A 23380-nucleotide genomic window follows, 5' to 3' on the forward strand; every position below is an offset into this window, starting at 1 on the left:
TTTACTTGAGTACATTTTTGTCTGTGTATTTGTACTTTTACTTAAGTACATTTTTTGAGTACTTTCTCCACCACTGCACTCCACACATCTGCCTTTACAGAACAGAAAGAAGAGAGGCCGCTGTTGAAAGCCAGTAGAAGTTCTTGTGCAGTTTGGACAAACCATAGGGGACACAGCAGAGAAGTGAAAGTACATCAACTCTTTCAGAACTTATGCAAAGTTCAATGTGTGGATGGGGGAAAAAAGTACCTTTGAAAATCATCCTAAACACTTCACCCCCACAGAGAGCTGAATTTTGGATGGGTACCAAGGGCTGGATTTACAAGGATGTGGGCCCCTGGGCTGGAGCCAGATTTGGTAGAGCACCAAATCTACCAAAGCAAATTTCTACTAATTTGCTTTAGTAGAAATTTACTAATGCAAATTTCTACTAACTTGCATCAGTAGAAACAATTTCTACTAATGCAAATATTTTTTGAAACGGTCACTATGTATTGACAGTATAGAATGAGACAAATCTGAAAAAAAAATAAAAAAAATCAAGCTTTTCTACCTTCTCCCATTGCTCCCAGTGCTAACTAGGAACAATCAATCAGAGACGGGAGGTGGGTCTTAGCGCTGTCAATCATCCACCTGTGGTTGATCATACCCCCTCAACTCCTTGCTGCAGCTAGTAGAGCGTGTCTTCAATGCTAAGGCACAGCCATCGTTAAATGGTTTTTGTGTAATAAGTTGTTTCCCCAGTGAGTACATGAGGTTGACTGACAGCAGTAAAACCCTCCTCCTGGCTCTGATTGGTTGCTTTTGGTCAGGAGCGGTGCGTTTCTTCAACGGGCAATAGCAGCTCAGGAAGGGGGTGGAGGAGATCAATCTTTTCACAGATTACCTATCTCAAATTTTAATTAACATGTTAAAAACATAATTTATAAAAGTTACATACTCCAGCTTTACAGTCTACTGTCTTGTCCTACCTGGATTTGTAGTGGAGCAAAATTCTTCTAGATCTAGTGGAACACAACCAAAAGAAAACGAACAGCCTAGTGGTTACAGTTACTGGTGAGGATTTCCTGAGAATGTTTTTAAGCTTTTATTGTTGGCTTGCTAATGCGTTTCTTGTTGAGAGAGAAAGAGGTTCAATAATGCAGCAAGGAGCTGGAATGTACTGGACCCTCAGAAACCATTTCTCTGAGTTGTGCAAGAGATCAGCACAAGTTTTTGTCAGCACATTTCAAAACATTTGAAAAAAAGCCTCCTATTGTTGCTTCCCTTCAGAGAGCGAGGAGTTCCCTTACCTCGTATCGTAAATGGCGTACAGCTTTTTATTCCCATCCACGGCGTTCCTGTGAAAACAGAAGGGCAAGCATTATTATTATAATTAATTTGATTTTATTTGCTGTTGCATTGCTGACATTCACTGTCTCAGACTTGCTCCAGAGCGCTTCGTTTCAAGATTTGTCCACTTATGGCACACACTGTCAAACACCGCAGCGACTTTCCCGTCTTTCTGTGGCATTCTGACGTCTTTTCACCCGACTCCGCGTGGATAGGATTCAATCCACATTTTTTGGGAGAAAAGCAGAGAGCGCTGAAGTAGATGTGCAGAGGTTCTGTGTGACATATTTTCGTCTCCTGCAATCTAGACCACCGACAACAAAAGCAGCAGTTTTCAGCTGCGTGTCCTATTTAGGCCATGAAAACACAGGAAAGAGTGTGACAGTAGCCTTTTAAAAATCAGGGTTTGAGTTTATTTCACCAGCTTGTTTTAGTGGAGCTTAATAAACTACTTTATAGCAAGAGTTTTGTTTAATTGCTATGAAAATGTCCACAATATTTATCTTCTTTTTTTAAGAACTTACTTTGCAACGAAATGTGGATTTGAGAAAAAACAAGCGCCTATATAGTTTTGCTTAGCTCGATGCTACAGGACAAATTCTCATGACATTTCCACCAAAGTTGGATGCATCAGAACCAACAAACTACAGAATGAAACTTGTGCTTCAGAATAAAGAGTGCATTGGTATCACATCGAGTTGATGTAGTTTGACAAAAGGCGGTCCTCACACTCATTGCTGACTCATTGTACACCTTGATCATTAAATAGCATAAATAACACTGGACCAGTTCCCAATATCAAGTCACTAAAGTTTAATCACACAATTTATACACACATACAAAAAATGCTGACTAGAAATAATCCAACCCGCCACACTTTTTTGCTTCCCTGGCCACTACTGTCACAAAGTTCAAGGCTATGAATACCAGCCATGGTAGATTTAAAAAGAAGGAGGAGAAGGAGTACATTTCCGCCATAAAATTTGAAAAATCTTAAATTTTGGGGAAAATTTTCTGAGTTTCAAATGTCGGAAATTTTTGAATTTCGAGGGTTTTTTGTTGTTTGTGGTTTTTTTTTTTTTTTTAAGAAAATTTCAGATGTTTTTTTTTCTAGAAAATTTGTGATTTTTCCTATCCAGAAATGTACAAATTATTTTTTTTTTAAACTAGAAATTTTCGGAAATGAATTTCAAAATTTCTGAGTTTTCTCTAGCCCATTTTTGACTTTCCAAAATGTCCTTTTTTTTTTCTAGAATTTTTTTTTTTTTTTTTTTGTGCCCCTAATACGCAGTCGTAGTCATGTTTGTAAAACTAATAGAGAAAACATTTGGCTCTGTCGGGGCCGCGGTAATAAAAGTGCGTAATATAGTCAAAGAACAAAGGTGAGTCAGATGAGCGCGTTCATTTCCAGCAACTGCGTTGTAGAAAGATGGTTTGAATCTTTTCTTCATCTCTCTTGACTCCTGTCTCTTCCTCTCACCCTCTCTCCATCCATCCCTTCCCCTCCTCCTCCTCTCCCTCTCCTCACACATCCTCCTGCTGTTCTTGCTCTCTCGCCCAGTTCTGCTCAGTGCGCAGTGGATTCCGGATCTTACTACGTCCTCTCCCGCTGAACACACTGTTGGATTTAGTGCAAAGCTCGCCGTGCGGCACCTCGGAGACCAACTAAAGGATGGTCAGTCCGCACAGCTGTAGAGGAGGAGGAGGAAGAAGTGGGGGGCGGGGGAGACCCTTATTCGTTTCTGCCGCCTACTTTCTTTTTCCTTCTTCATTTTTTTTTAAATTATTATTATTATTTTTTTTAATAATCGTTCTGGGGAGAGCTGTAGCTGACATTGAAAGCAGCAGTCTTTGTTTTACAGGAGCGGGTGGGGGTGTAAATGAGTCTGCGTCTGAGAGGGCAGCATAAGTTTGATCCTCTGCCGTGGTGAGATTCGGCGAACTGCGGCACATGCGGCGGGAGCGGCGCGGCGTCGTCCGCCAGCAGAGAGGGAAATGTAGCGGGACGTGTGTTGTATGTGTGTGTGTGTGTGTGTGTGTGTGTGGGCATCGGAGGAGGAGACGCTGCTGCGTCGGTTAGACTTTCAGATGAGAGGGGAGCTTTCTGCCGAGATCGTGACGGATTTTCGTCGTCGGTTAGTTGGGATGTGTCGTGGATGTGCGTGAGGGTGATGGTGGTGGTGCGGCGGATGATGATGATGATGATGATGATGATGATGATGATTCGGGGTTCACCGAGCTCCAGGTGTGGTGCAGGACGTGTAGACAGTCAGGGGTTGAGGGTATTTTCCTGCGTGAAAGCCTCAGTGGAGAGGAACCTAATGAGCGTGTGGAAGACAAGAAGCGGGTGGGCTGCGTGAGGTGGCGGGGGGATTGGGGGGATGTCCAAAACAGGGTGCTCTGATGTAAGGAAGAATTTAGCGTTTTTGAATGTGTGCTTTAATTTTTTTTTTTTTTTTTTTTTTTAAGGAATGTTGTCTTCTTGCGCAGAGAGGAGGGCGACTGTGTTTGGCTACCTGCACACACCTGATCTGGAGATTTCAGTGCATGCTGGCTCTTTTATATTTATATATATATATATATATATATATATATATATATATATTAACAAAAAAGGAAAAAACAATCTGAAATCAGCATAACCCTATGTGTGAGTTAATTTACCTTATTGAAACTGGTCATACCAATTTTTTTATTTTTATTTTTGTAAAGATATCAAATCTAATGTAGTTTATTTAGAGATGAAACACTTACTGAACTGTGCTGCTGGTGAAATCCCCAGTCACTGTTGCTTAAAGTATGTATGTGGCAATGTCAGTGTGGCTCTCTGCCCAGGGCGGCACAGGTTGTGGGGCGGCCACAGTGTACAACAAACATAATAAATCTAGTCAACTAAAAAACTTTGTCAATTTTTTATACCAAAATCACATTGTCTCATAAAAGAAGTGGCAATTAAAAAATCACCAAAATTATGAAAAAAAAAAGACTTAGGTCATTATTTTACTAAGGTGAACACATGCAGGTTTTTCAGTACTGACATATTTTGTAATTGACAATCATTTTGCAGTGTGTTCAGTGTGAACGCTGCTCCTGCTGAAGTTGGTGTCTCATTTTGAAATTCGGTGCCAAATTAAAGGCAAATTTTTTTTTTTTTTAAAGAAATCTAAACTTCATGCACATGTTTCTTCTTCAAAAATGTCTATATACATAGAGACAGTTCTAATTTCACCTCAATTATTCTTCACTGAATTCTGAATTATAAAGCACAGTTTGATGTTTTACTTGATTTTGGGAATCCTTAATGTTGTACCATTCATGCTGGAGCTGCCACTGTTTTTTTTGTGTGTGTGTGTGTGTGTGTGTATGTGTATGTGTGTATGTGTGTGTTTTCAGGAATGGGCGATGGGATGTGCTTCAGCGTTGCAATGAGACGTCTATGCTTCTGTGTCTTGCTTGTGAGCATCACCTGCCGTCTGAGGTGAGGATCCGAGTTCTGGCATGTTTGCATATCACAGACGTGCAGTGAGTTACCATAAACACCCCTCCCCCCCAAAAAAAACCCCAACAAAAAGTTGTCTTTCATCCAGCCTCTCCCAGGATTTAGCTGGAACCCCCAAACAGGCGGAGATAAATGACAACATCACCATCTTCACCCGCATCCTGGACGGACTGCTGGACGGTTACGACAACAGACTCCGGCCCGGTCTGGGAGGTGAGTCCAGTGGATCAATAAGCCATTACAACTCTTTGTGCACAACTGTGATGGGAGCGCTTGAATATTACTGAAGGGAGAGGAGGTCTTTATGAAATCACAGTTTGATCTCTACAGAAGAAGAAATGTTTCTGTGATATGAGACAAAGCTGATCTGATCAGACCTTCTCTCAGTGAGATTTAACATCATAACAAACAAACAAACAAAGCTATTTTTGTTTTAATTGCACTGGTGATGAAGCAGTATAGTTACAGATAAGATTTGAATCAGCTCTGCTCGGTGAGTTGTGTGGTCAAAGAATGAAAGATCAGCTTTCTTTCAGTCTATTCATTAAATTCATAAAACTAAGAACTTTAACCTTTTTTTAACCACATAATTATCTGTGATGCACTTTTCAGTTTTATTTTAGTAAAACTCAGCTTAATTGGCATAATCCCCACATTTCGGATAGTTTTAAGCTAAAAAAGAATCTGCTGTAAAATTAGAAATTTTTCTATTATGCGTTGTAGCCTTTAGGGGAAAAAAGGAACTGGCATTTTCAGGCCTTAAAGAAAATTGGAAAAGTCTGTTTTCAATATCATCACCTTCCTGATATAACGACCTAAGTCTTTTTTTTCTCTCTCTTTTTGCTTAAATCATCTTTTGGTAAAATTAAAATGACCTGGGCCATTATTTTAGGAAGGTGACGATGTGCTGCAAAAATCAGTTTTAAGTGTCTTTTTTATTGCGACCACTAGGTGTCACCAAAGTCAGCATGTCATGTCATTTAGTTAAACTAAATTTGATTTGTAGAGGTTTTCTGCCACAAGTGACTTTTATTTGCGGTAAATACGACAGAAAAAGGGGAGAGACATGCAGCAAAGGTCCAGGGTTGAGAACTGAGCCCCAGTCAGCTGGAACGAGGGCTAATGTCTCAGTATATGGGACGCCATATACTGCTACACATTACTACCCCATAGGTTGTTTTCTTTTTTTAATGTAGTTGATTTAAATGCTGAATATTTTTCTTATCCCCAGCCCCAAAACAAGGCAAAAAAAATCTTAAAGGAAAGAAAAACTAAAATACGTAAAATCAGTAAAATCTGAATAAGAAATGTTAAAAATATGACCCAAAACATAAATGACTGACAACTTAAATTGCCAGAGTAATCTAAGGCCATATTTAGTGTTTTGACATCACTGAAAGCATCTTAAAGGAGCTGCTCTGGTGACCCGAGCACAGAAAAAGCAGAAAGGAGTTTGGAAATATTTTCAAACGACAGTCCATACAAAACCTGAACAAATGAAAGCAAAATGAACGCACTTGTATGGGAGTCAAACTCATTTTCATTTTGGGCCATGTCATGATCATGGATTTCCTGAAAAGGCCGGATGTGGCAGAGTGTATTGATAAATCTACTTTGTAACAAACTGAAAGTATTATTAAAACAGCTGTCTCTGCATTCGATTTTTGAAATGAAAACATATTTTCATAATCATGTAATTGGGCTGTATGAAGATAAAAATGCTTGGATTTGATTTAAGAGCACAACTTATCTTTAAAGTTCTTTTTATGTGGCCCTAGACTCTGAAGAGCCACATAAAAACTTATGGTGGACCCAATTCGGCCCCTGGACCTTGAGTTATGTACTAAGCATAATACAGTTTGTATACTTGCAGTCAGGCTAATTATGAATGCTCCATAAGTATATTTAATATTACAGCCCTTGCTCTGGCTTCTATTTTGGAACTACTTATTCATTTATTATTTATGACAATACTGTCACCAAATTTGGTCAATTGGAAAAAAAAAAAAATCAAACCTTTACATGCATTTTAAATTCATTAATATATATATTTTTACTAGGGTCTTTTTCTTAATTGATTCTGCGCTTAACAAGAGGCTAACATCAGCGATTCTGTTGTCCCAGTAGGATTTCTAGCTGCTGAATTCCTAACCAGCTGCAGAAAAACCAAAACAAAACAAAACAAACAACAACAAAAAAAAACACAATACTTCCTGATTTTGGATGATAGAGGAAAACTCCTCTATCATTTAGGGTTGCCATGCTTCAGAGTTGTAAGAAACATATTGTTGACATAGAGTTGATGTGTTTTTGAACAGCTGACAACAGTACCAGATTAAAAACTGACCATGTTTTCTCTGAGTTAATTGATCTTACTTGATTTAAGGACTGCTTAACAGTGAAATGAAATATCACTCCTCAAAGCAGCATATTTTTGTAGAAATTAGCACTCCAAATTTTTAAATGTATTTCTCTGGGATTACTAAAGACAAGGACTTTTAAAAAGTTTCAAAAATAATTCTTTCTGGATATGCAGTGTTTGAGGAATACATAGTACTACACACACACACACACACACACACACACACACACACACACACACACACACACACTTAGGAACACACAAAATGTTCCTTAATGTATACTTAAGATTTCAATTGAATAATTTTCTGTGTTTTCCAACAGAGAAGGTGACAGAGATCAAAACCAACATCTTTGTCACAAGCTTCGGTCCGGTCTCTGACACGGAAATGGTACGCAATTTCTTTTCCCTCAGATTAGCTCTTTTTATGAATCTTTTATACAGTAATTCTTATTAAAAGGTTTATTATATGTAAATTATGTCTCAAATGTATGAAAGCCGAGCACAGTCGCATTTGCTCTTGATTTAATGAGATATTTGTGTCTCTATCACAAAGTAGTAATGACCGTTTTTGGAAGATAAGGAGACGATGATGTGTTCCTGAATGCTCATGATCAATTTCTCAGTGTCCTTAAGACCTTGCCGAGAACAAACTCAAGCTGACAACGTCAGATCAAGGAGAACCTGAAATTAGAGTCAGGTTTAACACACCCACACGCACCCACACACACACACTCACACACACCAATCGTCTCATGATCTGTAGAAAATAATCTTTGTGTTCTCAAGAGTAATTTTTTTCCAGAAAAACGTCGGAAAAATGTCTGCTCTCGGCTTCCGTACAAATCTGCTCAATCAGAGGTGAGACTCCATTTTTTACGTCCACGTAAAGTCCTAGTTTGATGCAGCTGAAGCTTCTCTCTGCAGGAATACACCATTGACGTGTTCTTCCGTCAAAGCTGGAAAGACGAAAGGCTTTGCTTCAAAGGCCCGATGGAGATGCTGGCCCTGAATAACCTGCTGGCCAGCAACATCTGGACCCCCGACACGTTCTTCCTCAACGGGAAAAAGTCCATTGCGCACAACATGACCACGCCCAACAAGCTGCTGCGGCTGAAAGACGACGGGACGCTCCTCTACACCATGAGGTGGGCTCTCAGGCCGCCGTCCTGCCACTGCACCAGCGGCTGCGTTTCAATTGCAAATGTGCTCAGAAGTTTGTCGATATTCTGATAACACGGAAAAAAACACAATTGTGCAAATGCAGTGATTCCACTGAACAAGACCCGCAACTAAAATCCCACGGAAATTAGTTTGTTCAGTCGATAAGCCATTAAGAGCCACAGCGTGCCATCATCCTCCTACCACTTCCTGTTGTCCTTTTCATGGTTTGCGCCAGTGGAACATCTGTTTTTGGATCATGTGATGTGTGTGATGCGAAGAAAGTGTTTGCATTGCAGTTTTACGAGATAAACCTCATCCCCGTGCCGCCCAACTACATGGTCAATGGAAAGGCAGCTACTGTTTCTTTTTCAATCAGGCTGTGCGCTTCACAACAACATGCAGTCACACAATTTCACATTTTGAAATTAAATTTACTCAATGGAAACGTGGCAATTTCGGAAAAAAACTTGTTTTTCGATAAAAGGTTTTGCGTCTAGTATGAAGCGGTTTTGTGGCCATATTGAAATTGGTTTATTTTGCGAAACTGCAATGGAGGCTGTTTTTTCACATCAAACGAGACACACGATCAACTGCCAGATGTTGCCACTGAAGAAGACGAAGAAGAAGACAACAGGAAGCAGATGGAGGTTGATGCCACGGCATGGTTTTTAATGACAATATCATGTGAACAAACTTATTCACGTGTGACTTTAATAGCATTTCTTATTTAACGGCAACACCATAAACATGAAATTATGTTTTGTTTCAACATTAGCAGAAAATCAACACGTTTGTAACGGAAACGCAGCTACTGATTGGTTAGAGCCGAGTGAAACATGTTATGTCATCCAATTAGCATCAGAGGTGTGACTAAAACCTCGACCTGCTGCTTCTTTGCATTGAGTGTTTTTTTTTTTTTTTGTTTTTTTGGAGCACCACTGCACTGAAAACAGCCCACACACTTGTTTTCGCCGACCCGGCACTGACGCAGCATCGTGCTTGTCCCTGTACTCTGAACTGAGGGGTCAGGCGAATTTTAAATGTTTGCTTTGACGCTCTTCACTCTCTGTAGCGCCACCGTAGTTACCTTTTTAATACAGATATATTCTTTTTTTCTTCTTCTTTATATTGCTGTGCAAACTCAGGAGCAGTCACGAATACAGTCCTTTGGAAAATAATCCTTATATTTATTTAACAGATCAGAACAAACTAGCACTTAGCCATGAATTAGAGAGGAAAACAAAGCGTGGTTTTAAAAACTCTTACACATAAGATCTTCATTTATCTTTGTTCCTCTTCACTCCGATACTGATATGGGCAAACAGACTGAAAGCTTTATCACAATATGTTTTGGTACTACCGCGATAACAATAAAAATGACGATAAGAAGTATTAATTACCTTTTTTTAAGTTACTCATAGCAATTATAACCTCATAAATACAAATACTGCTCTTGAAAAAGACACCAATGCTTCTTTAGGACACCACACATATAGAAGAAGTCTACACATAATAACTGCAATTAGTCATATTTTCAAATTTATTAACATCTATTGATTCTCTCATTGTAGAGAAAATAGTAAAACTTACAATTTCAACAATATGGACAGCTTAAAAAAAACATTATTAGTTATATACTATAAATGATAAACATTACCATAAACCCCTAATTCAGAACTGACTTTATTAGTAAATAGTCTCGATAAAACGACTTTCCTCTGAAGGCCTTTGAGGTTTGGTAGAGAAAATTTGAGAACAAGAAGTATCAGTTTTTACACGTACAAAGCTCGTCAAGATTTGCAGAGGTAATTGCAGTAAAAGCAAGTCCACGCCACACTTTTCAGATTTTATTTGTCAAAAACCCAGAAAAAAAAGCACATATCCCTTCCACTTCACAGTTTCACGCTATTTTTGTGTTGGTCCAAGTTACATAAAATCAGAATAAAAAGTATCGATTTGTGGTTGTAATGTGACAAACAGTGAAACGATTTGACAGGTGCGGACGCTGTGAATGTGTTGTTGGATTTATGACGGCTTTATACAAACACAACTAAACCTGTCACAATAAGTAATAACTCAATGAATCGCATTGCATCATAAAACAAGCTGGATAATTTACATTTGCATGATTCATGGTTTCTTTTTCTCTTTTTCTTTCTTTTATGAAAAACTGGATTTAAAAAGTGTTCAGTTTGGTGCTTTGATCTCAACAAACCCGTCTTTTGAAGGACAGTTTTGTTTGCAGATTCTTCATCATTCTATAAAGTCTTCTTCTATTTGTAGTTTCTCTTCATTTATTTTAGATATTCAAAATATCTTCCAGCTCCAGTGTTAAATGTTTATTAGAATTTAAAGTTCATCGATTTTTTGAGAATGTGTGCTTGCACTATTACCATCATATCACTTGAAAATGGTCTCAAAACAACAATATTGTCGTTTATCGTTATGACCACTGGCACAGTTTATCGTCCGGCAGAATTTGTTATTGCGACAGGCCTAAACACAACGACGCCATACGTAGCGCTGCGCTCCAACCTACAATTAGAATAGAAGGAGAAGCATGATTAACACAAGTGTCACTCAGATCCACTTGTGTTTCAGTGTTGGGTCATCCTCCTTTCAGAACCAGAAACCGATTCACTTTGGGAAGCATGAGCAGATGAAATGGGCTTTGTGTCAAAAATGACGACTGACTCCCCCCTCCCTTCATATTTTCACTACATTTTTGCCAGTGAGGGAACCGAGAACAAATGAGCTCACGTTGGGCCACCAAAGGGTTTGTGTTCTGGGAACGAGGTTATTACAGAAACATCGTACGCATGCATTACTCTCCTCTTTCCTGCTCTCCTGCGCTGCTTCAGAGAGCAAATACTGTTGTCTGCAGTGCCGTAACTGCTCTAGCGTGAAAATCTCTCTCTAAGGAAACATACAGTTCCAGTTGATGCTGTGCAACACCTTCCACTAGACACCATGTGCTGGAACAGAAATTGTACTTTTTTCTTTTCTTTTGTTTTTTTTTTGTAATTCTGTCTCCCAGAGTAGTGTGTTCTGTTCTGATTGGTTATGGGTTTTTTTTAGTCCAATTCTGTACATATGACTAATGGAAGCTGAGTCATTCTAATCAAGACCAACACTCTGAGAGTTGAAATATTAATTTTGCACATTTAAGTGACATGATAATATTTCTGCACTATTAACTTTGTGAAGACGGAATTAAACAGCAGCTTTCCATCTTCACTTCAGACTGTGACTGTACAGTCAGCCTTAGAGGTGATGAGAGCACCGTGTTTCTGCTTCGAAAAATTAGAAGTCTTTATGTCCTAAAGTCATAAAATAGTAAAAAAAAAAACAAACAAAAAAAAAGAAGTAATTTGCGACTTAAATTTGGCACATTTCAACCAAGTTCCCCATCTTACAAATATCAAACCATGAGGTTAGTCAGTTGTCTTCCGTTTAACAACATCAAACTAGTTCTCAAGCTGCTGCTGGCTGGTTGGTGTCTATATTTCTAAAGTCTATAAAAGTCCTTCAGCTTAGAAGTTTGACTTTAAAAGCTTGGAACTACTCTTCTGCTCAACCCGTGGTGTTCCCCAAGGCTCAATACTTGATCTACAGTTATTTTCATTTCATATGTTTCCCATAGCAGCTATCACTTCAGTCTTGTGTTACATCGTCCTGCCTGTCCAGTCTCATATGTCTTTTAAACCACACCAGTTCAATAAGTTCATCTTAATCCACTTAACTCAAAGACTCAGTTTCTAATCATCCCTATTATCTAAACTTCAGCAAAACAGGATTAAGGGTTATAGTTCCACCTGATATATAGTCCAACATCAGCTGAGCTACTGTTGCTTTTCTGCAGAGTTAAAGCAACACTATGCCGAGTCTACTTGGTCCTTATCGGAATTGGTGTTAATTTAACTCTTTTCAGAGTTATTTCAACAAGAAATTGAGTAATTTCAACGCTTGAAAAAGTTATAACTACTCAAACTATTTTTGAAAAAACTCTATAAAAGTTCAATTAACACCAAGGATCTGATAAGGACCAAATAGACTTGGCAGAGTGTCGAATTCACTTTGCAGAATTAGTTGTGATATGCATCCACCACGTTCTGTGTTCAAAACCTGAGTATAACTTTTGATTACAAGCTCTCCGATGTAAGATCCGTTGCCCTGTCTGTTTCCGTCAAGGCAAACACAAACACACACACGCACGCACACACACACACGCACGCACGCAGACAGCTTTCTCATGCCAAATCAGAGAAAAATCCAAAGGAATCGGAAAGTTTGGTTCATCCTTAAGTTCAATTTCCAGATTTCTAAAAGTTCATCTCTTTCAAGAGTCATATGTTAAAGTATAAACATGAGTTCCAGAGACGCAAGAGCGAAACACACTAAGCTGAAAGGCCACTCAGCCAGGTTGAAGCCGTTACTACAAAAAGCAGCACAAAAAGCTAGAAAACAGTTAGATAATGCACTCAGAGGTAAAACTGATTGTCAGAAGACATAATGCCCTGATGATTTGAAGACGGTGGTATTGAATGGTTTGTCAGTATGACTGTTTTCACACAGTCCAGTGGTGAAACACAGAGGTGGTAGCTCAGGTTGCTGGGTTGTTTGGCTGCTAGAAGTACTGGTGCACTACATAAAGAACATTATGTAGAAATTCATACATCAACCAGGAATTCAAAAGCCACAAATGGGTTTCTGAAATGATCGATGATTTCAAGCATCCTGCTACATAGTTGCAAAGTGGCTTAATGACACAAAAGTCAATGTTTTTGACAGGGCATCAAAAATCCATGATCTCAGTCGCATATAAACTTCATGAGCAAAGATAAAAAAAATAAAAATTAAAAAGTCCTACAAAGTTCTGTCAGGAGGAATGGGCCAGAACTCAAGCAAACAGTGGTGAGAAGCTGGAGGAAGGAAACCAGAACGTTGAAGCCAAGACATACAGATTAAAGGAAAATGCTGCCAAATACTGAGAGAATGTATGCAATGCAAAAAGATTCTGACATTTCCTGTCAACGTTGAAATATTTTTTGTAATTCTAACTGAGTTAAAAGTTTAAGATCAAACCAGAGCTCACCTATAAATTAATAACTGGTCTGGTACCAGGATATATATAAAATCCCTTAACAAAACATCTAGTTTCTTACTCTCTTTGTTGTTAAAGTCAGTCACTTCCATCCATCCATCCATCCATCATTGCTATGTGAAAAAGTATCCAGCCCCCTTTTCTCGTGCATATCATGTATAATGTTCTTACTGCTTCACGATTGTATACTACTTTGTGTTGGTCTTTCACATAAAATTACATTAAAATATATTTATGTTTGTGGTTGTAATGTGGCAAAAATCTGGAAAAGTTCGAGGGGTATGAATACTTTTGCAAGCCGCTGTATTTTTGACCCGCATTCCGGCGCTCGGAGGTCTGCAGCACACCAGAAACTGCAGCTGTTCTCGACGCAGCCAGCAGAGGGCGGCATTGTACAGGCTTGGCGCTCATCTATTTTCTTTCCGCAGATAGGTGGCGTCTTTTTCCCACCAAATGAAGCTCCACACACGCTGCATCAGCCTATTATTTATAGCTGTACACAAGTTCCTCTGGTGGCCTTTTATTGCTACCGAGTAGAAAAATAAGGATTATTTCTCTATAGTTTTACACAGTGTGTTTATATATATTTCAGAGAAAAACAAGGTCGTTATTATTAAAAAAAAAAAAAAAGTTATGTCACAGTTTCTGAATCTGGGTGTTGGGCTTCCTCTTTCAGGCTCACCATCTCAGCAGAATGCCCCATGCAGCTGGAAGATTTCCCCATGGATGCCCACGCCTGCCCCCTTAAGTTCGGAAGCTGTAAGTTAACACACCTCTTACCACACACGCACACACACACACACACACACACACACACACACACACACACACACGATGAGCAACTGCTTCTTTACAGGATGAAGGAAAGGAAATAGAAATATAAGCCCCAGCTGGATGCATGAGGACAGCGGAACAGGAGCTGATTTGACATTGCTTCGGTTTCGGAGTCGTTATCAGCGCAGAGGGTGCTGCGCTGCACGTGATGCAGCACAGAGTGTTTGACAGCCCTCATCCCTCAGGTGCGGAGCTGCTGTGGTGGTGCAGGAGACAACCATTTAGACTCTGACACACTCCTCCTGATTAAGCCATTAATCAACATGTCAGCGCCGCGGCCCGGCCTCCTTCGTTATCTCACCTCAGCTCTGTTTACTGCATGAAAACTCGTCATGCTTTCCCCACACGTTGCTGCATCAGAACTGCAAACTTTAAGTGACAGTTGAGGAATTTGAAGTGGACGAAAAATTATTTAAAAAAATTTCTCCAGATAAAATCTGAAGGAATGGCATTCCGAGTTGAAATTACAGCAGCAGGTCCTCTAGGGTGCGACTCTACCAGCCTTCCATTTCTAAAGAATTTAAATTCATGCACATTTTTCTTTTCAAAACGGTCAAAATCAGTCAGATTGGAGACTCTCTGAAAAATATTCGTAGGTTCTCAGTTGAATTTAGAGTTGGACTTTGACTGAGCCTTTCTGACACAAATAAAGCAAATATACACACCCTCACAAAACGGAAGCATAAAGAGCCTAACACTCAACCTTTAACCTTCCAGCTGTACACTTTGCAGCGTCTCCTTGGTTCGATTCACAAAGCTCCTAAACAATCTGGGAAGTTCCTGCCTGGGAGGCTTAAGACGATCATTTAAGGTGTTCCCTGCCTCTGACGTACGGAGGGTGATCCCGGGCCTCACGGGAACAGCATCACACCACGTTTATCCCCTTCCACGCCCACTTTGCTCACCTCCACCCCACAGCTGACACCACGCGGCGGCGGGGATAATCGTGACAGCCGACCGAGGCTCCTTTTCACTCGCTCTCTGTAACGCCGCCGGCGAGACCCCTCATCACGCCGCCTTTGCTCTTCATCTTAACTTTAAGCCACAGGGCTTTGCCTGGTGGACTTTAGAGTCGGTCTGGCTGTAATTTCTGACGGATTACGGTCAATTCAGTTCACTTTGTCCCAGTTGTTTCCAGCTCATCCAGGAGGTTTATGGTTCTTACAGGGAAAGATGGGATAGCAACAGTGAAAGAGACTTCTTAGTTAGAAAATTGAATTTGCTCAATCTGTGTAGTGGATTGGATTGTAAATGGACTGAACTGCACTGTATGTAATTGGATTTGAATTAAACCTTTTTTGTGTGTCGCCCTGAGGTGACTTTAACCGTAGTTTGGTGCGGTTTAACGACATCTCAAGTCTACGCATGACGTTCTTGAAAGAAACGGACATAATTTTCATTCATTTATGTAGGTCTTTGTCGTTTTCATCAGAACAATGGATAAACACGGAGCCAAAGTTCATTCTGAGCACAGCGACTTGCAAATTGACCTGTGTCGCATTTTGTCCCATCACAAAACAAAAACATGAAGGTATTTAACTTTGATTCTATACGTCAGACCAACAAAAACTAGTGCCCAACTGTAAACCCTAAAAAGTTTGGAGTACATATGTATTTAACCCCCCTGTTACCCTTAAATAATATCCATTTCAACAACTGGCCTTCAAACTAAATTCAGCTGTTCTGTGAAGGCTTGAAAAGTTCACCAGCAGCATCCAAAAGACTTTGGCACTTGGAGGAAGAAATCAAAGGGAAAATGTCACAGAACGATGTTCAAGGGGTCGACCAAAAACTGGAAGAGTTCGGCACAAGTACAAGCCCAACAACACATGGCAGTCGACCCAAACTGGCAGGTAGAGCATTAATCAGAAAAGCAGCAGGGAGGACCATGATGATGTCTAGGAGGACTTATAGAAATCCGCAGATCAGGTGAGAAAATCAACTGAAAGGACAATTAGAAGTGCCGTGTTTCACAGATCCGGCGTTTCTAAAAAGAGTAGCAGAAAGAAAGTCGTCGTCTTAAGCAAGTTGTAAGATTTTGCAGACATTTCAAAGAAGGCATTTATGTGTGCTTGAAATTAAACACTGTACATCGTCCTAAAGGCTACACAGTGTGGTATGGTGGTGGCAGCATCATGAAGCAGCTTGATTGGTGGAACTAAGAGCAATCCTGGAAGGAAGCGGTTTATCATTGCTAAAGACCCTAAACATTACACACTGACCCACAATGTAGTGGCTTGGATTAAGGCATATTCATGAAAGACAGATAGAAAGACTTGCAAGACACTGTAAGCTGCATTCACAGCAGTATTCACTACATTTATACCTTGCAGCTTTGAGACAAGTGTACACTCTGATACACTGAAGGTGGGGACCAACATGTCTTGTCACAAGACGTCTTGTATTGGCCATAAAAGGACGTGTAAGCTCCACTTTGAGCACAGATACCTTGGCAGTCTGCTGTTGTGAGCTGTAAAATTTGCTTGGCCGTATATCCTGTTTCCTCAAACTCCATTAACCTCAGCTAATCCTTTGACCTAATGGACAGCACTCACCCAGGAGCTCAAGGCTTTCAAAGCAAAAGTAGACCTGTCCTTTGGCGCTGAGTTAATCACCTTTCATGGACTGAACTCTGCCTCTATCAGCTTTGTTCTCTTCCTCCTGTAACTTGTGTCTGTCAAACTACTGACAGTGATTTATAAGGCAGAGTTTGAGAGCGCTGGAAGTGGTCGGCCCCACACATATTGTGAGGAATGCTTCCGTTTACGTCAAATTTTACTGTCGTGGTTTATTTTAGTCGGCGCTATTTATTCCCTCTTAGTCTGCGCGTAAGAAGGTAGCTGAGGGAAGAAAATAAATCTAACACGCATCAACCGCAACTCGAATACGGATCTGCCTCTATCTGCTGGTAGCTGAAGTCTGTCCTGCATTAAAACAGTGCCTGCAACAGCATTTCTCTCATGAGCAGCGTAATGTCTCACAGAACGTAGGCCGCAAAAGACTCTGCCGCTACGGCGCGCGGCTGATTGTGAAGGAGCCGCTGCACCTGCCTCGCTGTGCTGACGCTGCGCTTTGACTCTTTTGTTCTCAAGTTCACGGCAAAAAATAGCAAGCGATGCAGTCTGCGAAACGAAACTCGCTTCCTCATGAACATGCTCCAAATCTATGAGCGCTGACCTCTTTCTGTCCCAGCGGTTCTGAGGCGCACTTTGCTGTGCTTGTCCAGAATTTGTGGTGAAACAAAACTTTTCACGGTTTATCCTAAACGTGTCATTTTAATGATGATCTCCTAACACAAAACAAACTAGGGAAATGAAATCATGTGTTGCTTTTTATCTGGTCTACCATTCAACAGGTCCAACTGCTTTGTAGGTCAAGACTGCGTCTTATTTGTAGTTCAGACTGAAGACGCATTATGTAACTGCTTAACCCAGGGGGCCTACAACCTGCAGCTCTAATGCCATCCCTTCAGTGGCTATTAATAACTTTGGCCAAACGTTGTGTAGAAATAGGTACATGAAGTGGGCTGCACAGTGGTGCAGTTGGTAGAGCTGTTGCCTTGCAACAAGAAGGTCCTGGGTCCAATTCCCAGTCTGGGGTGGTTGGTTCTCTCTGGGTACTCCGGCTTCCTCCCACAGTCCAAAAGCATGACTGTCAGGTTAATTGGTCTCTCTAAATTCTCCCTAGGTGTGTGTGTGTGTGTGCATGGTTGTGTGTCCTGTCTGTCTCTGTGTTGCCCTGTGACAGACTGGTGACCTGTCCAGTTTGTAGATGCAGAGAGAGAACTTGTGTTTAAAATGTGGACAGGGTGTTTTTTATCTCGACAACTGTTTTTTAGCTAAAGTTATTTAACATCAAGAATTAACGTCTAGTTCAATTTATACCAAGTATCTTAAAAAACTAAGCCAAAAGCTAAACTTAGAATAAACAATCAGTAAATTGAGGATAATTTTTTTTTTAAATCTGTTTACTGTGTTGAATATTTCATATTACTGGTTTGTGTCGTTTGCTCTTGATGGTGCTAGGAGTTTGTCAAGATAAAAAAGCTGATTATTTATAGGAGCTGTGGGCGTGATTAGGTAACATATCCACTGTTTCAGCCTCTTAATTGTCTCACTAAAAACATTTTATTATGCAGCATTGAGTTGTTAAAAATGGCTGTAAGTTTGGAACTTTCTCTGATATTTTATTAAAGAGACTCTTAACCATAATATTGGCATGAAGTTAAGTATTTTTTTTTAAATTACTTTGTAAAAAGAAAAAAAAAACTTACTCCACCTTAAGATCCTTGAGGATTCTGGTGTAACTTCAATTTGTGCAATTTGGGAATCGGAGTTAAAATAAACATGAGACTACGTGGAAACATTGTTTCAATGTCTGCTGTTGACATTTTGCATTTGTTTTCATAAGTCCTGCTACAACTTCTTTTTCATTAAGATGGTCAATCTTAGCAAATCGACAGCAACGCTAACACACTATGCTACTGTACATACAGTTGCTCTACTCCGTCACATAAAGACGTCACAGTTCGGTTCAATACGACAAAGAAGGCTGGACTCAATCAGCACTTTCATTCAGAGGAGGGAATAAACATTTGTTTTTGTCGCTACAACAGCAAATTAAATGTTCAGGACATTATTTAAAGCACTCCACACCAAAGCAATGCCAATCCAGCTGGTAAATGTGCAGGTTGTTTTAAAATGTGCCGGTTTAGTTTTTCTCAGCCACGTGGAAAGGTTTTGGGTTTTGGCTTCCACATTATGTACAACAGTAGAGAATAAGTGGCTATTATAATGTAAAATGCAATAGTAGGTGTTACTATTATTATTTTTTTTACCTTGAATGAAGTTGAAGGAAAATGAATGAAAACTTGACCGTTTTGCTTTTGTACTGTGTTATTTGAATTAGATGCCCTCCAACCTAAAAGTTTACAGCCTCTTGCTTTGTTTTCCTCGGTTTTTGAAGGTTTTCTGTAAGTAATGCAGCTGGACAACATTAGTGACATTATATATATATATATATATATATATATATATATTCAGTATTTTAACAGAGCATTTCAGCTGAATGTTCCTGCAGTCAGATGATATAAGAATATTATTTAGACAAAATGTGGATATTTTTTATGGTAGTTATGAGTATATCTGTGAAGCTAAGAGTAAATATCCTTGACATTAGTGCGTTTTAAGCTCCAGGTCATGGCAGAAGGATGGATCGGCATTAATTCATCTGCTGAACACAGGATTAAATTTTACAGCGCACCTGTAGTACTTGAAAATTGTGAGAAGCATATCCGTTGCATAATGACACTCACGTAATACATCATTCATCAAACTTTGTTTTCCCTCAAAGGTTGCTTCTAGGGAGCATGTAGATATATAGTGAACACACATTCTGACATTTGATTTGCAGCTCAGTTTTTATGTAACGTCTATTAGTGGAGGAGGAGGTGAAGCCAATATTGACACAAGGAAAGGTCCAGAATTAAATCTTAGATGCCGTTAGTTTTTGGCTTAAAGTAAGATTTATCCACTTGTAAAAACTGTCCACCACAACATAACAAGAGCATCCTCTCATAAGATAAACCCACAAGTTTAGTTTAGTTTTATATTATTATAGTGTTTTATTTATTAAGCGTGGACGAAGGTTGATTTGTTAATACTGCTGGGTTAATATTCTACTGAAAGATGTGAAGTCAAGCAGGGACGCACCGATTCACTTTTTTTCCACTTCTGATATCAATGCAAATATCTGAGGTTTAGCACCGGACGACACTGAGCCGATACAGAAAAACAGTGCTGAGTTGACTTGAGACGTTTATTTTTCTAAACAGAGACATAAATGTACTGAATTACACATTTATTTGGTGACTCTGCACCAATAAAGCACACATAAATGCACCCATAGCTTCACAAGTTTGGTCAAGCATGTAAAAACAACTTTAATTTGCTCAGTCAGTGCAATTAGGAGTAGAACAGAAAATAAATAAAAAAGAAACTGACAAAAACAACAGGATGACTACTTTGGTCAAACATAAAAAAAAAGAATGGCAACAAATCGTCTTTCAAATGGTTCTGAAAGGGCAACTAGGAATTTTAAATATAGTGCAAAGTGAATTATAAAACATTGCTATACCAGATCTAGAATTTTTTTTCAATATCTGTACCAATCCAGATATTAATATCGGATTGGTGCATCTCTAATGCCAGCCTGCTTTCAATGTTTTATTTAAGAGTTAATTATGCCGTGTACTCCAACAAGGTGTTTAGGACCTTTGGAAGAGAAGCAGGACAAGATAATCCAAAGTAAAAGACAGCTGGACGACTTCTTTTGTTACTTGAAGATGTTTTGCCTCCAGTCCAAAAAGTTTCTTCATAACTCAACAGAGGCAAAATATCTTCATGAACCAAGAGAGGAAGTCTTGCAGCCCCCTATCAAAGGGTTGGTTTAGATGGCACTCTTTGCAACAGATGAGCTTTGAAGGATTTTTTTTTCTTTGTCTCCCTTGCTCCTTCTTCCCAATCAACTTGAACTCTCGTTGAGCCTCGTTTGCCTAATTCGGGTTGTTTTAAAACTTCTTTAGTTATTGCTCTGACTCTGTGTTTCATGTCAGATTTATACTACGGGAAGTTATGGCTTGTTAGCCAGAAATGTCAAGAAACACTGATCAAGTCAAAAGGGTAAAATAGAAATAAACAAAGCTTCAGTTACTTCTTTACTTTGATGGTAAGCAAAACCAATTAGTGTAACTCTTTTAAAAACAGTTGTTTCTAATTGTTTCTAACAGTTGTTTCTAATTGTGGAATTATTATATATTATTATCATGAACAAAGACTGTATTTCAATAATTTCATCAAATCTTTACCAGGGATGGAGGCTGTGAAGTGCAGCTTAAATATTTTGCATCTTGATAATTGATGGTCTAAACTAGTGCTGTAAGCCAATTCAAAATTTAAATCAGATTAGTCACACCCTAGCACTGTGATTAATCGTGATTAAACAGCATTTTTAATTTTATTAACTTCAAATATGCACATTGTTCTAAAAATGTTAAAGAAAATCTTTTCTTGCCTCAAATCAAACATCGAAGCTTTCCATGTTTTTATATGCAGGAAGGTTTAATAAAAGTAATTTTGTTTCAAATGTAATTTAGGAATATTACCTATAAACCAGGCCTGTAACGATAAGATTGGGAGGACAAGAAACATTACAACCACAAACATAAATAAAATGGATTATGAAACCTCAGTGAACAAAATTGTCTTTCAAAAAATATTACGATCAAGATTATTTTAATTTCTCATGTGATTAATTAATTAATTAATTAATTGTTTATTGTGACAGACTTACTATAAACCTGTTGTGCTTTGGTGGAAGGGTAATTCATTACTGAAATAATGATGAACTATTGCAATAATATCGTAGCATAGCACAATATTACACTACATTATATAATGGTTTTATCCAAACGTACATGAAGGTTTTATTAAAGGAAAACTTTGCCGCTGAGCTCACCAGTCTGACTCTTCTGGCTCATTTTTTCACTTGTGTTTGTGACTCTGCATTGCTGACCGCAGTACAAGACCGCGCTGCTGTAAACCAGGTAACCCTTCGTGGTAGAGAAGCTTTTAGGTCAAAATAGGTAACGCAATTAATCTTCATTATGTTATGCATTAAACTCTTCAGATCAGTCGTATGCGTTAACATCGACAGCCTTAGCCTAAACACAATCTTCACTGGCTCCATGCTTCTGTATGGATTTGATATTGTGCAATCTACCTATTTGGTTATAAACCTGTAAAAACGTCTCCTCTCTGCTAGATGCCTACCCTGTCTCAGAAGTGATCTACAAGTGGACTGAGGACGCAGCCAAGTCTGTGGTGGTGGCAGAGGAAGGCTCCAGGCTCAACCAGTATCACCTGATCGGCCAGACGGCGGGAACGGAGGAGATCTACACCAGTCGGGGTACAGCAGACAGACCGTAAACCCTTTCCAGCTGCAGAGCACAGACCCGGGTCTGGGGCCCAATTCAGTGGGCGCATGCTAGCTCTGCGAACAACATTTTCATCACGCATTTATGTAAACGAGAACGGCACGTTGGATGAAGTAGGTGGGAGCATTTATGGTCTCCTCGCCTTTTTTCTCAGTTTAGGTAGACGGCCATGTTTTGGTGGGTTGGTTCCACTCCCTGTCTGCTGACGGATTGATCGGCGTTCTGTGAGATGTTCAAAGTGCAGGTCGTTGTTTTGCAGCATGTTTTGTTTTAAACACAACTCTCCCCGGTGTGCCAGCTGCGTTCCTCTGCCTCCGTGTCGCTGTACAGAACATGCATGGAGATTAAATGGCACACAGGTGAACTCCACTTACTGATGAGGGGATTTCTTGGTGCCAACGGATTCATTTATCAGACTGAAGAATGAATATAAATGCACCCCACACTTTTCTGGTTTACAATGGTGATACATTTTTAAAATTAGATATTTTCCTTTCAGTTGACAATCATGAGGCTCTTTGTGCTGGTCAATCTGATTCAACTCCATACTTACATATGTAGCTTTACTATGTCAAAATGTGGGGGTGGGGGGGGAATTTAACATTTTTGTTTGGTGAAATACAGATAAAGTACACTGCTCAAAAAAATAAAGGGAACACTCAAATAACACATCCTAGATCTGAATGAATGAAATATTCTCATTGAATACTTTGTTCTGTACAAAGTTGAATGTGCTGACAACAAAATCACACAAAAATCATCAATGGAAATCAAATGTATTAACCAATGGAGGCCTGGATTTGGAGCCACACACAAAATTAAAGTGAAATGTTCCCTTTATGTTTTTTGAGCACTATATATAATAATAGACCCAGCTCACAACAAACCAAAGAGGATGTGTCATGGAGAGAGGAGAATCTCCTTGACCTTTCACTTTGCTTTGCTGCTTCTTGGCCCCAATAACCTGCTGCCATCGCAGGAACAGCACATCTGGGTTTATACCACTGTACTCTACAGCAAAATGTTGAGACACTAAAACAAATCTTTGGAGAAAGTAGGCCAAGCAGTAAGACAGTGGGCCTAAGCAGACAG

At 39.5% G+C, this 23380-nt stretch overlaps 2 protein-coding genes across 3 annotated transcripts in view; one reads left to right on the top strand and one right to left on the bottom strand.

The window, feature by feature from the left end:
- gabrb3 (gamma-aminobutyric acid type A receptor subunit beta3) overlaps positions 1 to 23380 on the bottom strand; it is a 63284-nt gene that overhangs the window by 37330 nt on the left and 2574 nt on the right. The window contains exon 2 of the mRNA XM_015019938.1: positions 1293 to 1340. Coding sequence (XP_014875424.1) covers positions 1293 to 1340 — 48 coding nt within the window. The remainder of the gene's footprint in view (positions 1 to 1292; positions 1341 to 23380) is intronic.
- gabra5 (gamma-aminobutyric acid type A receptor subunit alpha5) overlaps positions 2859 to 23380 on the top strand; it is a 28018-nt gene continuing 7496 nt past the window's right edge. Inside the window, exons 1-7 of one of the 2 annotated variants that reach the window (XM_015020137.1) lie at positions 2859 to 3007; positions 4726 to 4810; positions 4920 to 5044; positions 7517 to 7584; positions 8121 to 8341; positions 14138 to 14220; positions 22117 to 22260. In XM_015020137.1, coding sequence (XP_014875623.1) covers positions 4728 to 4810; positions 4920 to 5044; positions 7517 to 7584; positions 8121 to 8341; positions 14138 to 14220; positions 22117 to 22260 — 724 coding nt within the window. In that variant the 5' untranslated portion in view covers positions 2859 to 3007; positions 4726 to 4727. Of the gene's footprint in view, positions 3008 to 3090; positions 3468 to 4725; positions 4811 to 4919; positions 5045 to 7516; positions 7585 to 8120; positions 8342 to 14137; positions 14221 to 22116; positions 22261 to 23380 lie in introns of those variants that run through there. The other variant, XM_015020201.1, reaches the window with a different exon arrangement.

Source organism: Poecilia latipinna, unplaced genomic scaffold (genome assembly GCF_001443285.1).
Source record: "Poecilia latipinna isolate Pla-1442-1.1 unplaced genomic scaffold, P_latipinna-1.0 Scaffold7, whole genome shotgun sequence".
NCBI classification, from domain to species: Eukaryota; Metazoa; Chordata; class Actinopteri; order Cyprinodontiformes; family Poeciliidae; genus Poecilia; species Poecilia latipinna.